The 12,651-nt window shown below is 44.2% G+C and overlaps 1 protein-coding gene across 3 annotated transcripts in view; it reads left to right on the top strand.

Moving 5' to 3' along the window:
• Nucleotides 1-12,651, top strand: part of NISCH (nischarin) — a 191,488-nt gene that overhangs the window by 169,334 nt on the left and 9,503 nt on the right. For all 3 annotated transcript variants that reach the window (XM_029599458.1, XM_029599457.1, XM_029599459.1), the window contains exons 20-21: nt 4,661-4,789; nt 10,645-10,806. In XM_029599458.1, the coding sequence (XP_029455318.1) occupies nt 4,661-4,789; nt 10,645-10,806 (291 nt within the window). The remainder of the gene's footprint in view (nt 1-4,660; nt 4,790-10,644; nt 10,807-12,651) is intronic.

The following is a 12,651-nucleotide window of genomic DNA, read 5'->3' as shown; positions in this document are numbered from 1 at the left end:
AGGGAACAGAGGCAGGTTGCGCAGTTCGGCGTGCGCAGGCTGCCGATTTTGGGCAGCCTTGCGAGCACTGACCCAGGATTTTAAAAGATACGCGCGGCTACGTGTGTATCTATTGAAATCCGACGTACTTTTGTTTGCGCCAGGTGCTCGAACAAAAGTATGCGCGCTTTTTTTTTTTTTAATGTACCCCTTAAAGCACAGCGCACCAATGCATAGTGCATTTGACACATCGACGCACTGGTGCACTCAATGCACCGAAGCCCACACTTTATCGATACACCGCAAGGCTTCCACACTCCAGCTGCAGAGTGTATCCGGTCCTCTGTTGCATGGCCCCACGATGCACAGAACAAGAACACATGGCACAATTCTGATGCAGACGATGCTTGCATTGATGCAACATCCTCACTCTGCACCAGATTCCTCAATGTAATTCACTAAAGAGCTATCAAAGCAATCAGTCACGTTCTTCTAAAGCATCCAGGTATTCCACTCTATCAAACTATCAACTCATCAAGCCCAATGCCTGGTTCATCAGGCTGCTCTACCAACACAGCTATATGCAGCCCATCCAAGATCTGCGGCAGAAGGAGTTAGTTCTTGTTATTGAAGAGGGCAGAGGTAATCTATCACTCCATCCAGGCACTGGCAGAGGGTCTTTGTTTGGAAACTCCAGAGTCGATATGTTCCACACTTCCACTTACTTCCAGGTAACCTCCCCATTCAGATGCAGGAACCTATCCTGGTCTCCGAAGAGGATGTTCCATTGCCCACACCATGTCAGAGGACACAGTCACTTGACCAGATTGCAGTTTTGGTAAAAAGTTTCTTTACCTCCTTGACCAAGCAGAAGGAAGGAAATATCCAGCATCTCCTCTCTATTATTGCTATGGCAATTCCTCAGACCAGAGTCCCATCTTGCCTATAGCAGTGAACACATCATCAGAACTCTTAATTCGGGGTTTTTCATCATCCCACTCTCTTTTAGCGAAGGCCAATTAGTCAGAGGTAGTGGCCAGAGAGTATCTCCTCAGGTGCAACCAGAACAACCTCCTGGTTCACCCTGTTCATCATTGGAGTGATCCAAGACTTATCCAGTGAGCCCATAACATTGGGTTCAGAAGAAGATTCTACAGGTATACCTTCTGACTTCTTCTGGATTTTCCAGACCACACCTCAGAGGACCTAACACATTCCAAATTATTAGAAAAGATGAGATTGATGCTTGGTGTCCATGTCTGTAAAGACAAAGACCCCTGCTCAGAACTCCTTGGTTTCTTCAAATTCTGGGCACCTTGCCAGAAACAGCAACCCTTCCAGTCCATAACATCCTCAGCATCTTACAAATGAGGATGTGGGAAATAACCTATTTCAGGCATTCTTATGTCTAGGAAACTTGACCTCTAATACAGAGTTCAAAAGTCTCCGGGTTTCAGCTTCGTTCAGCTGCCACATTAGTCTGTAATGGTCCAATCTGCTATGAAAAAAAGCAAAAAATACAAGAATTCACCTCCAGGAAAATACTACAGACTACTTGACAACTTTGGCAAAAAGGTCTTTCAAAGCTCCATGCTAGCTGCTTGCATCGCTATCCGTGGTGCAATACTTCCACGACTGCTTTTAGAAACTAAAGCCTTTTCTTCAACCTATGGATGGTAGTAGAAATTATCCCCAACTGCTTTTAGATGCAGAAGAAGGCATCCATCACCTTCTCCAGTTTGTCTACAAGTCATTCAATTCAGCTTCATGTACCTCCTGAGCCTTTATTGGGGATTGATTTATAGCATGTCTTACAGCGAGCAGCATAGGCGAAGATGTCCATGAGAAGTTGGCAGACCTCCCTAGTTTAGGGGACAGTGTATTTGGTGAAAAGCTCAGAGAAACGGTCACTCAGATAAAAGACCAAAATGTAGCAGTACCCTCTCTCCCAATGGCTCTCAAACAGTCCTCTACATCAAGATGTGCTTTCTTAATGTACAAACAACCATACTGTCCCTACCAGCCTTTTCAACAGTACTATCTACTGCCTCTACTGGGCCAGTGTCAGCAGCCATTTCTGGCCAGACCTCCACAGCGAGAATTCCATTAGCCTAATACTACACAATAGGCCCAACCCAACCCTGGGCCCAATTTTTTATTCACCTTCCTCCCCCCCCCCCCCCCCCAACCGAACAATCCTTACTCCTCTGTTCCAGTAGTGGGAATAATCCAGATTTTCTTGGAAATGTGGAATTCAATAACTAAGAACCTTTAGATTCTCAGAATCATGCAGTCTGGATCCTGTTTGCATTTCTCCAGGTTACCATACTATCCCCATTGTTCAACTCTCAATCCAGATCCGTCTCACCTGGCTTAGTTTATCCTAGAAGTCCAATGAGTGATAGAGCCAGTCCTTGCATCCCAACATGGTCAAGGCTTCTACTCCCGATATTTCCTCATCCACAAAATTAAGGAGGATTGAGGCCCATTCTAGATTTGAGACACTTGAACAAACATCTACTCTGAGACAAATTCAAAATGAATTCCTTCAGCATGATTCCCCTTACTTCAGAAAGGCAAATGGATGCGTGTCCTGGATCTAAAAAATGCAAATGTTCACATACCCATCTAAACTTCATATTGGTGCTATCTTCACTTCAAGTTGGATTCTTGAACAGGTACTCCTGTTTGGCCTGTCAACAGCTCCAAGAGTCTTTACAAAATACCTCACAGTGGTAGTGGCACATCTGTGTCACCAAGAAATACAAGCTTTCCCATACCTGAACACTAACTAGTCATGGCGAGCTCTCAAGAAGAAGTGCCCCATTCCTGCATAAGATAATTTGTCTTCTACAATGCTTGGGGTTTCTAATTGACTTCGAAAAATTGAATCTAGTACCTACTCAGCGACTCAAATTCATCGGGGTTTGGATAGACTCACTACAAGAGAGAGCATTTCTACCTTCTGATCGAGCAAATATCATAAGATCACTCATTCACAAGTTGATGTCCTCTCTATGCTTATCAGCCAGAGCACTCCTGCCATCCTTGTGGTCCCACTCACCCACTTTTATATCAGTTACCTTCATTGGGGTCTAGAGCTCTCAATGGGATTGGCTAACTCATCCTTTGCCGACTGTGATATTGGTTACATCAGACATGAAGCGAGATTTGCAGTAGTGGTTACACACCTGATTTCTCTAAGAAAAAGCTCCTCTTTGCACACTTCCCCATTAAGTAACACTGGCGACGGACACCTCCACTAAAGGATGGAGTATCCACATAGGATCCTTCTATATTCAGGATACCTGTCTTGAAGAAAGCTGTTTTCAAATCAACCTACTGGAGTTATGAGCAATAAGACACCTGACAAAGTGGACTCTGTCCTCAAAACATCAGGCCTCAATAAATTGGTTAGTCTATAAGGTACCACCTAGTTCTTGTCATTCAAGGACTGACAGTAAATTTAGACAAGCAGTTTTATGTAACCTGTTCTTACTCCACTCTCCACAGTGGAGTCTGAGTTGCTTGTTCAGTAAACATTGCAACCCTCAATCTGGGATTCCCCACATTCAATGGCTAATTTAGCCTGCTTATCGACAGAAAATGTGTTTGCTTACCTTAAACTGTGTTTTCTGTAGATAGCAGGATGAATTAGCCATGGAATACCACCCGCCTCCCTGAAGAATTGACTACATAACTAGAATTAGCTCTGATATAGATTGAGAAGGCTTACAAAGAAATGTCTACACGGGACTCACACACATATGCCAAGTAGAACTCAAAGCTTTACAAGCTGGGAGAGACAAGTCCATTTGGTGCCACTGGATGACATCACCCACATGTAGTGGCTAATTCATCTTGCTATCTATGGAAAACATCGTTTACGGTAAGCAAGTTTCGTTTCTGCTTGTGTATGTGTATTTCTTATGAAATGTTACTTCAGATGATTTTACAGAACAGACGAAGGAAGCTTCTTTCAGCTACTTAGAGACACAAAATTGTGACTTTGAGCTGCTGGTTGGCTGTGTGGTTGTCTAGTCGCGTGGCAACTGGTTAAAAAGCTGATCGATTGGTGAGCCTTTATGATTCAGACCAGGAATCCTGCCAAGTGACCCCTCTTTTTTTTCTTTTATAAAAATAGAGATGTGCTATTTATTCAAGTGGTTATAAAATAGTGTGGTGTCAGGAATGTGCATACCTCTATAGTGCATGACATAGTACAATAACTGCCTCGTGTCTGTGTAATTTTGTTTCCAGTGCATGCTATTTGCATCTATTGTTTCATCCTTTTGAGCTTTATATAATAATTTATTAGTTTACAATGATACAGAAGCTAAGGTATGTACTCACTATTCCCTGTACATATACCCCCTTGAGCTAGTCTCAACTGTTCTTACAGATGTGACTATCCAGTCTGTCTGACAATGTTAAATGGCACGTGTTCTGTCAGATAAAATGCTATAATATAGGTCTGGTCTACTTGACAGTCTTGCTGAATTATTAACTGTCCTTGATGCCAATTGATATAATTTATAAGCTTTGCAATTTATTTATTTTAAAATTCTTATTAATCGCATCCCCAACCCAAAAAGATTGCCCAACATGAGTATTAACATGCAATTTTGCACTTATGCTTATTATTCCCTGCTCTAATTACCTTTTCTTCTTCATTCATTAGACTTTTGGAACCAAAAAACATCCAGTTTTGAAAACAGTTCTTTCTATCTCTCATACTGTTATGTGCTAAAACTTAATGATCTACAGTCAGTGAATGTTGGACTTTTTGATCAATATTTTCGGATTGCTGGTGAGTTACATTTTATGTATCGCTGTTCTTGTCTTTTAGCTACAGATTACAGTGCAGGCCACAGAAAATGCTATATTCTTCTAATTTTCATTTACCTTCTGTGATAACCTAGTAAGAAGCTTCCCTGGTTTATATCCCACTGCTCTAGCCATCAGGCCATTCTTCCTCTTTTTATTTTATTGAAGGCAGCCTTTAACTAGGGAGTCAGATCTGTGTGACTTGTAATTGTTCTTGTCTTCAGAGAAAATGAAGTTGCTTTCCTGAGATGTTCTCTGTCAAGTAAGAGAAAATCAGCCATGACGTGTGGGTGGCATTATCTGACTCTGACATATAACAAGTTCTTCTGAGCATGCATAGGAGTTCTTGCACATGGTCGCTGTCTTGGCAGCCACTCAACAGAACTTTTTTAAGTTCCACTTAAAAAAAAGAAAATATCCAAATTTGATCAAAATCCAACTTGATCCCATCCCAGAGGATCCAGTTCATAGCAACCTGGATAGAATCACTTCAGGGGAAGGCATTTCTGCATGCCAAAAGAGCAGCAGTTCTGGTGGTCCTTACAAAGTCCTTTCTGCATCTGGACCAGACATCAGCAAGATCAGTCCTAGTTCTGGATCACAGGGCTGCGGCAGTGCATGTGGTTCCTCTGGCTCATCTGCACATACGTGGTCTTCAGTAGGCCCTCCAATACTAGTAAGATCAGCTGCTCTAGCCATTATCCCACCAGATATTTGTGACTCTCGAGATGTAAGCATCTCTGCAGTAGTAGATACATCTGGAGGCCCTGGTGTTAGGTCTCCAACTGTGCATTCTAACACATTAAGTGATCTTGTCTGCCAACACCTCCACCTGACAGTTGTGGATTTATTGGCACCTCATGAATCAAAGGAGAGCACTCCTGAGCAGAAAATTGCCCTCAAATCAATGTCCTGAAGCTGCATGCTCTCTGGCAAGAACATTTTAATCCAGAGGGTCAGGTGGCCATTTTCTATATAAACAAAGAAGCACAGGCTCATATGCCATCTGTGAGGACACCCTCTGAATCTGGTCATGGACCGGTCATCACAATATGCATCTTTAGATTACCTCCCTACTGGGTATTTAAAATACGCTGGCAGTCCATCTCAGCAGAGTTCTACAGCACATGAGTGATCTTTAGATCAAGAGGTTGCGAACAGCTTGTTCATCATTAAAAAATAATGGCAATTGACCTATTCTCGTTAGAAGACAATTGGAAGGTCAAAAAGTTCTACTTTATGCAGCCAAGCAATTACAGATCAGTTCCTGATGCCTTTGTACTAAACTGGAGCATTGGTCTTCTATATGCGTATCTACCAATTCCTCTCATTGCCAGAACTATCCAGAAAGTGATTCAGGACAAGGCGAGAGTGATAGTTCTAGTTTCAGCTTGGCACAACAAGTATGGAACCCTTACTTCCTCCATCTATCAATTCAACCTCCAATTACTTGAGGGTGTTTCCAACTGTCATCACTCAAGAGGGCAGAAGACTCTGCCTCCTGAATCTGGCATTGCTGGCCCTCACAGCATGGATGTTGAATGTGCAATAGTTATCTCCTTCCCAGGGGCATGGAGAATGTATTGATTTTAGCTAGAAAGCCTTCAATCAGAAAATCCTATCGTTTCAAGTGGAAGAAATTCTCTACATGGTGAGGGACCAACCAGCTGGTTGTCTTCTCCTGTAGCCTGAGGAACTTACTCCAGTATCTTTTCTTCCACCTGACCTCCAGCCTCCACACCTCTTCAGTTAAAGTACATCTCAGTGCCATTGTGGCATATTAGCAAGTGGACAGGATTCCAAACATTTTCCATCCTTTACTATCAAGGGTCTATGGCATTCCAAGCCACTGGTCAGTAAGCCTCCAGTGACTTGGGACCTCAGCATGGTCTTGGTTCAACTTATGGAACCTCTCGAGTCAGTGGACTTGAAGTTTCTCACCTGGAAAGTGTTTCTTGTTGCTGTCACTTCAGCAGAAAGAGTATGTGAATGTTAGGTTAGAGCCTCCTACCAGCAAGCTATACCAGTCTTGGAGTCAACATCCGAGCTTTATCAAAGGTCTGCCTGGACTCACATTTGTGGGTCTACATAACAAGTTTAAGATTCCAAAGACAATTCAGTCTGCTCCACATCACTTGGCCCTCGGTCCTCATGTTGCTAGGACCACTTGGATAACCCAGTGTTCCCTTATGAACCCCTGAGGACTAATCCAAGTCTTTGGGGGAAGGATTGCAAGTCTGTGCTGAAAGCAGGTATGCAGGTCTTCTCAGTTTATTTGGTGCTGGTGAAGAGACCCACCCTGTGGTACAGAAGCAGAGCTACAGCTCTCCAAAGGGACAGGCTCGTTAAGGACCTGGTTTATCCATTTTCCCCTTACATCACTCTCCCTAAAGGCACATACACCTGCTCCTATGGGTGAACTCTGAACATCCCAAAGAACCACTGAGATCTAGGATCAACCGCTCAAAACTGTTACTCTCTCAAGACAAAGCTTGATCTAAAACCATAGTAACTTGGTCAGGAAGCACGGATGCATGGTTTGGAATTGGGGTGGCCTAGTTTACATTTCACTGACATCTCAAGACACTTTCTACCTGGGTAGTACAATGTTCTGGGATATGTTCCTTTGAGCGCACCCCACTTCAATGTGCCTGTGATCAGCACACCACAACAGTCTTCTGCTCTCTGACTCTGGCCTTGGTTTCCACTGATGGAGGATGTCAGTTTGCATAGGGATTGGTGCAATTTCCTCAGCAGTATTAGAAAAGGGGCTCATCTTAGCGATGTTTAGCTACAATGGAATCCTTTTTTTTTTATTCCTGGTGCTCCCCCCAGCCAAGAATCTATGCGAATACTAATATCTATTAGCTTGTCCAGAGTATATGTTGGTGTTTGAGGTAGTTGTGCGTGGATCCTTGGGCCAGTGGCAGATGACCACGCCCCCGGGGGAAGATCCCGAGAGGGACCACCGGTCAGGCTCAGAGTATGGAGACAGACACACACTAGTTCTTTTATTAAACAGTATATTGAACCACCAGAGGTGGCAGTAGTGAGCTGGTAATGCCCGGCTGGGCTGTAGTCCCTCAGATACTGGAACAGCGATCCCGGATAACTGAGCTGTAGAAAAACTGAAGATAGTGAGTAGGCAGAGTATGCAGAGTTCAGGAACCGAGCCTTGATGATAACACTCACACAATAGTCTCTTGAGGCAGCCCAGGAGCTGGAATGGATTAGGCCCTCGCGGAGCGAGTACCTGGTTCCAGGGAAAGCTCTGAGAGAGAGATGATAACTCACTGGTGTTGTAGGCAGCAATGACTTCCAGGCAGAAGAAGTATTCAGCAACCAGTCTGGGAACATGGGCCCTCGAGGAGCGAGTACTGGTTCCAGACTGTGACCTGAAAAACAAAGAGAGAGCGAGGCCCCCAAGGAGCGGGTACCCCTGGTAAGTCCGAGGAGGCAGAGCAGCTTAGGTAGAGTAACCCTCTTCCATGCTAACTCGATTAGTTAGCGATTTCTGAGACCTTATATATCCAGAACGGATGACGTCATCTCAGGGGGACGCCTCTGAGGTTCGCGCCACTGCTGCTACATCAGTCGGGGCCGCGCCACGCGCGCACCCTTAGGCTCTTGTGAATCATGGTGGATTGCAGCGTCGAGCCACTGCAGGGACTCCGGAGGGAGTCGGCAGAAAGACGCCGTGGCAGCCAACCTTCCATTTGAGCAAGAGGGAGTCGCCAAGGAGGTAAGGAGGGCAGAGTGGAGACGTCGAGCAGTGACGGTCGCAACAGTATATGGTGATTTTTTTATGGGTCAGTTCATCCTTGATTTCCTCCTGCAATCCCACATGGAATTGGTGCCAGAGGACCAACTCATTCCAATCCATGTCTACTGTCAGTTGGTGGAAACAGGCTATATAGGAAAGGACAAAGCCATCCCTTGCCTCAGTTGCCTTATATAGGAACTGAAATGCCTCACTGGGACAGAGCAAGGTCCATCAAACCTAATATCCTGCCTCTGACAGTGGCTTATCCAGGTCACAAGTACTTGGAAGATCCCATGGAGTAAATCTATTTTCTGTTACTTGCTCCCTCTCATCAGTACACTTCAAATGTGGATCTGAGAGCATCTGCATAAACTCTTCATTAAATACCTTGCACACTACGTTAGAGCCCACCAGCAAGTTAATCCTGTCTTACATGCAATAACTAGTCTTTATTGTTAGAACATCTTTTGCACACAGCATAAGTCCATCTGGGCTCACACTTGCGGGCCTACATCACAAGTTTCACAGATTGCAAAGACAACTTACATTTCAATCTGCTCCACGCTGCTTGACCCATATCGCTCAAGATGCTAGGAACATTGGAATAGCCCCACAATAGCTTGGTTAATGTCGACTGCAGTGACCACTTTCAGAAGGAATTTAGAGTGAGTTTGTAGAACAACCCTATTGTGAAAGAACTGCAGGTATGGCGAGTAAGAAACCATAAGAACATAAAGTCTATCGAGCCCAGCATCTTGTCTCCGTCAATGGTCAATCCATATCGCAAATATTTAGTAGATCCCATAAAGTAGATCTAATTCCTGTTGCTCACTCCTAAGGGATATCAATAGCTTTCTTTGGTCTACCTGCTAATGTTTTATGGACTTTTCCTCCAGAAACATATCCACACCTTTATTAAATCCTGCTATGCTAGTTGCTTTCAACATGTCCTCTGGTAACAGATTCCATAGCTTGGCAGTGCACCGAGTCAAAAAAAAAAGTACTTTCAATGATTTGTTTTTAATCTTCTGGTTGTTAGTTTCATGGAGTGTCCCCTTATTTTAGTATTATTTGAAAGATAAATAATTGTCATTTATTTACCCATTCCACCCCACTCATGATTTTATAAACTTCTATTAGGTCCTCTTTCAGTCATCTCTTGTCCAAGCTGAAGAGCCCTAGCCTACATAGCCTCTTATCTTAGAAGAGATGTTCCATCCCCTTTATCATATTTGTCACCTCCTTTACACCTTTGCTAGTTCCGCTGTCTTTCTTGAGATGGGTTGACCAGAACTGCACATAGTATTCAAGATGCGATCACACCATTGTTCGATACAGAGGCAATATGATATTTTCTACTTTATACTCCAATCTTTATCATATTTCTAATATTCTGTTTGTGTTTTTTGATCACCATTGCACACTGAGCCAAGGATTTTGCTGTAAGGGGAAAAAAGCTAGACTTGGTCCCAAACCAGGCTTTTCCTCATTAGAGGATTGGAGTGTGGCTCAAAGCACAACACTGAGGCATCAGCAACGGAAATGGAGGATGCAGTCCAAGGGATTGCAATGTTGCTGTCCTCCTCTTCAAGGAGGAGGATGAATGATGGGAGGAAAAGAGGACATCATTGCTGTCACCGCCACTGCTACCAATGCCATTTCTCCTCATGACTGGACCTGCCGCTGGTCTCCCATGACTGTTTGGCCAGGACTGGCCAGTTTTGTGACCTTTATTGCAGCTACACAAGCAAAGGAGACCGGGGTCACTGACAGTGGCCTGTGATCCATTGTGGAAAGAAACTAATACTAAGGGAACAGGTAAAAACTAAGGTTCAGTTTCCAAGTAGCAGTTTCTATCAAGCCACAACAATATAAATTGATGTTTTTTAGCTTCATGAAACATTTCTATTATATTTACTTTAATATAGCAGTTATAATCTTATAGACTGAAGATTAAATTTCGTGTAAAGATGCTATTTTTATGAAAATGATAGAAAATGCAAAAGTTCTCCTGACTGTCCATCATTGGTGAAATGTCTGATAAAATTTGTTGGTTTGGTTTTGTGCTTTTTCAGGGCCCTCTGCAGATCATGTAGTGACTTGCTTAACCAGAGACAGCTACAGTACCCATGCTTTCATCCAACACCTTATGACTGTCCTCTCATTGCTGGCACGCACACCATCACCAGAACCAGCAGAAAAAGACTTCTATTCTGAATTTGGGAGCAAAAACACAGGTATAACAGAGTTACATGCCCATACACTTTGCATATCAGGCATTATTTTCCTTTGATTCTAAAATGAAACGTAAATGTCAGTGTATGTGGAGCACCGAAAACTTAGCTGTTTGTGCTATTAATGCTAGAAAAAGTAAAGATGATGGCCCAGCAACAGTGCTGCTGTGCAGAGTCTGTTTCCCAGTCCTGACCAATGTTCCCTGTAAGGATTGGGATGCTTTGTGCTTATTATCCTGTGAACACTACATTCTTTGATGCAAAAAGCCTATCAATTTAATGCTCACAGCAACCCAGTCCTTAGAGGGAACAATGGAGCAGCATGCACACAAACATTTCTCACATATATACACACACACACTAACACACTTGCCTATTCACACTCATACTCTTTCACATGCATACATGCTCATTCTCACAAACACACACACTCTTATTCCTCTCATTCACTCCCAAGACAGACACAAACATACACCTCTGTAACTGCAAACCTGTCACCACCAAACACTTTGAAAAGTAACACAAAGCCATCAGGAGTCAAACAGCAGCAGCCTTGTCTATGACATGGCAGCAATGCAAATATTATATCATGCCCTAGAACAGTGATGGCTAACCTATGACACGCGTGTCAGAGGTGACACGCCGGGACGTTTTTGCTGACACGTGCAGCGTTTCGTGGACTATCGGGAAATTTATTTTTTTTTTATCGGCTGTGCCGAGCCTTTTTTTTTTTTTTTAATTGGCTGCGCCGACCCTTTAAAATTAGTTTTTTAGTATCCCCCCCGCCCCCATGCCCCCGGGCGTAGATAGGCTCATGCGTCGCAGCAAAAGGCAGATGGGTAGGGCCTTGGTGAGGCTCACATCACCACGGCCCGAAGAAAAAGATTGCATTTAAACGCACTGATGCTCCTCCTCCTTCCTGCCTGTGCGGCCCCGGAAGTAAACGTTGCCGGAGCCGCGTGGGCAGGAAGGAGGAGAAGCATCAGTGCGTGCAGAAGAGAAGCAGCGCTTGTGCTTACGGGCCGCCGCGAATCCCAAGTCGCAGCGGCTCAAGAAGAGGAAGAGGCCCGGTAGCAGGGCCGCTGCAGAGCCCATCCTGCGCGACCCGCGAAGAGGAGGCCCAGAGGTGAGAGAGAGGCTGAGGGTCTGTAGAGGGTGCGTGTGTGTGTGCGTGTATGAGATGAGTTGAGAGATTGTGTGTGAGAGTGAGGACCTGAATGTTTGCAGAGACAGCATGTGCTTGAGCAAGACAGCATGTGGGAGAGAGAGAGAGAGCCTGTGTGTGTGAGAGTCAGATAGCATGTGCCAGTGAGAGACTGTGTGTATGAATGGTTGTATGAGAGCATGTGACAGTGAGAGCCTGTGTGTGTGTGTGAGAGAGAGAAATGCATGTGAGAATGAGAACCTGACTGTGTGTTTGAGGGAAGAAGATGGAGAGAAAAGAAACAGAAAAAAGACAATCGGAGAAAGTTCCTTTTCACTCAACGCACAATTAAACTCTGGAATTTGTTGCCAGAGGATGTGGTTAGTGCAGTTAGTGTAGCTGTGTTTAAAAAAGGATTGGATAAGTTCTTGGAGGAGAAGTCCATTACCTGCTATTAATTAAATTGACTTAGAAAATAGCCACTGCTATTACTAGCAACAGTAGCATGGAATAGACTTAGTTTTTGGGTACTTGCCAGGTTCTTATGGCCTAGATTGGCCACTGTTGGAAACAGGATGCTGGGCTTGATGGACCCTTGGTCTGACCCAGTATGGCATGTTCTTATGTTCTGTTCTCATTTGGTGCCTTACTGACTCAGCTGGTATCAGTTCTTGGGACGGCACCAGTGCCCAGCGGGGCACAGA

Source organism: Rhinatrema bivittatum, chromosome 4, assembly GCF_901001135.1.
Source record: "Rhinatrema bivittatum chromosome 4, aRhiBiv1.1, whole genome shotgun sequence".
In the NCBI taxonomy this organism is placed as follows: Eukaryota; Metazoa; Chordata; class Amphibia; order Gymnophiona; family Rhinatrematidae; genus Rhinatrema; species Rhinatrema bivittatum.
The sequence above is the reverse complement of the archived record's forward strand: the minus strand, read 5'-3'. Positions and strand labels throughout refer to the sequence as shown.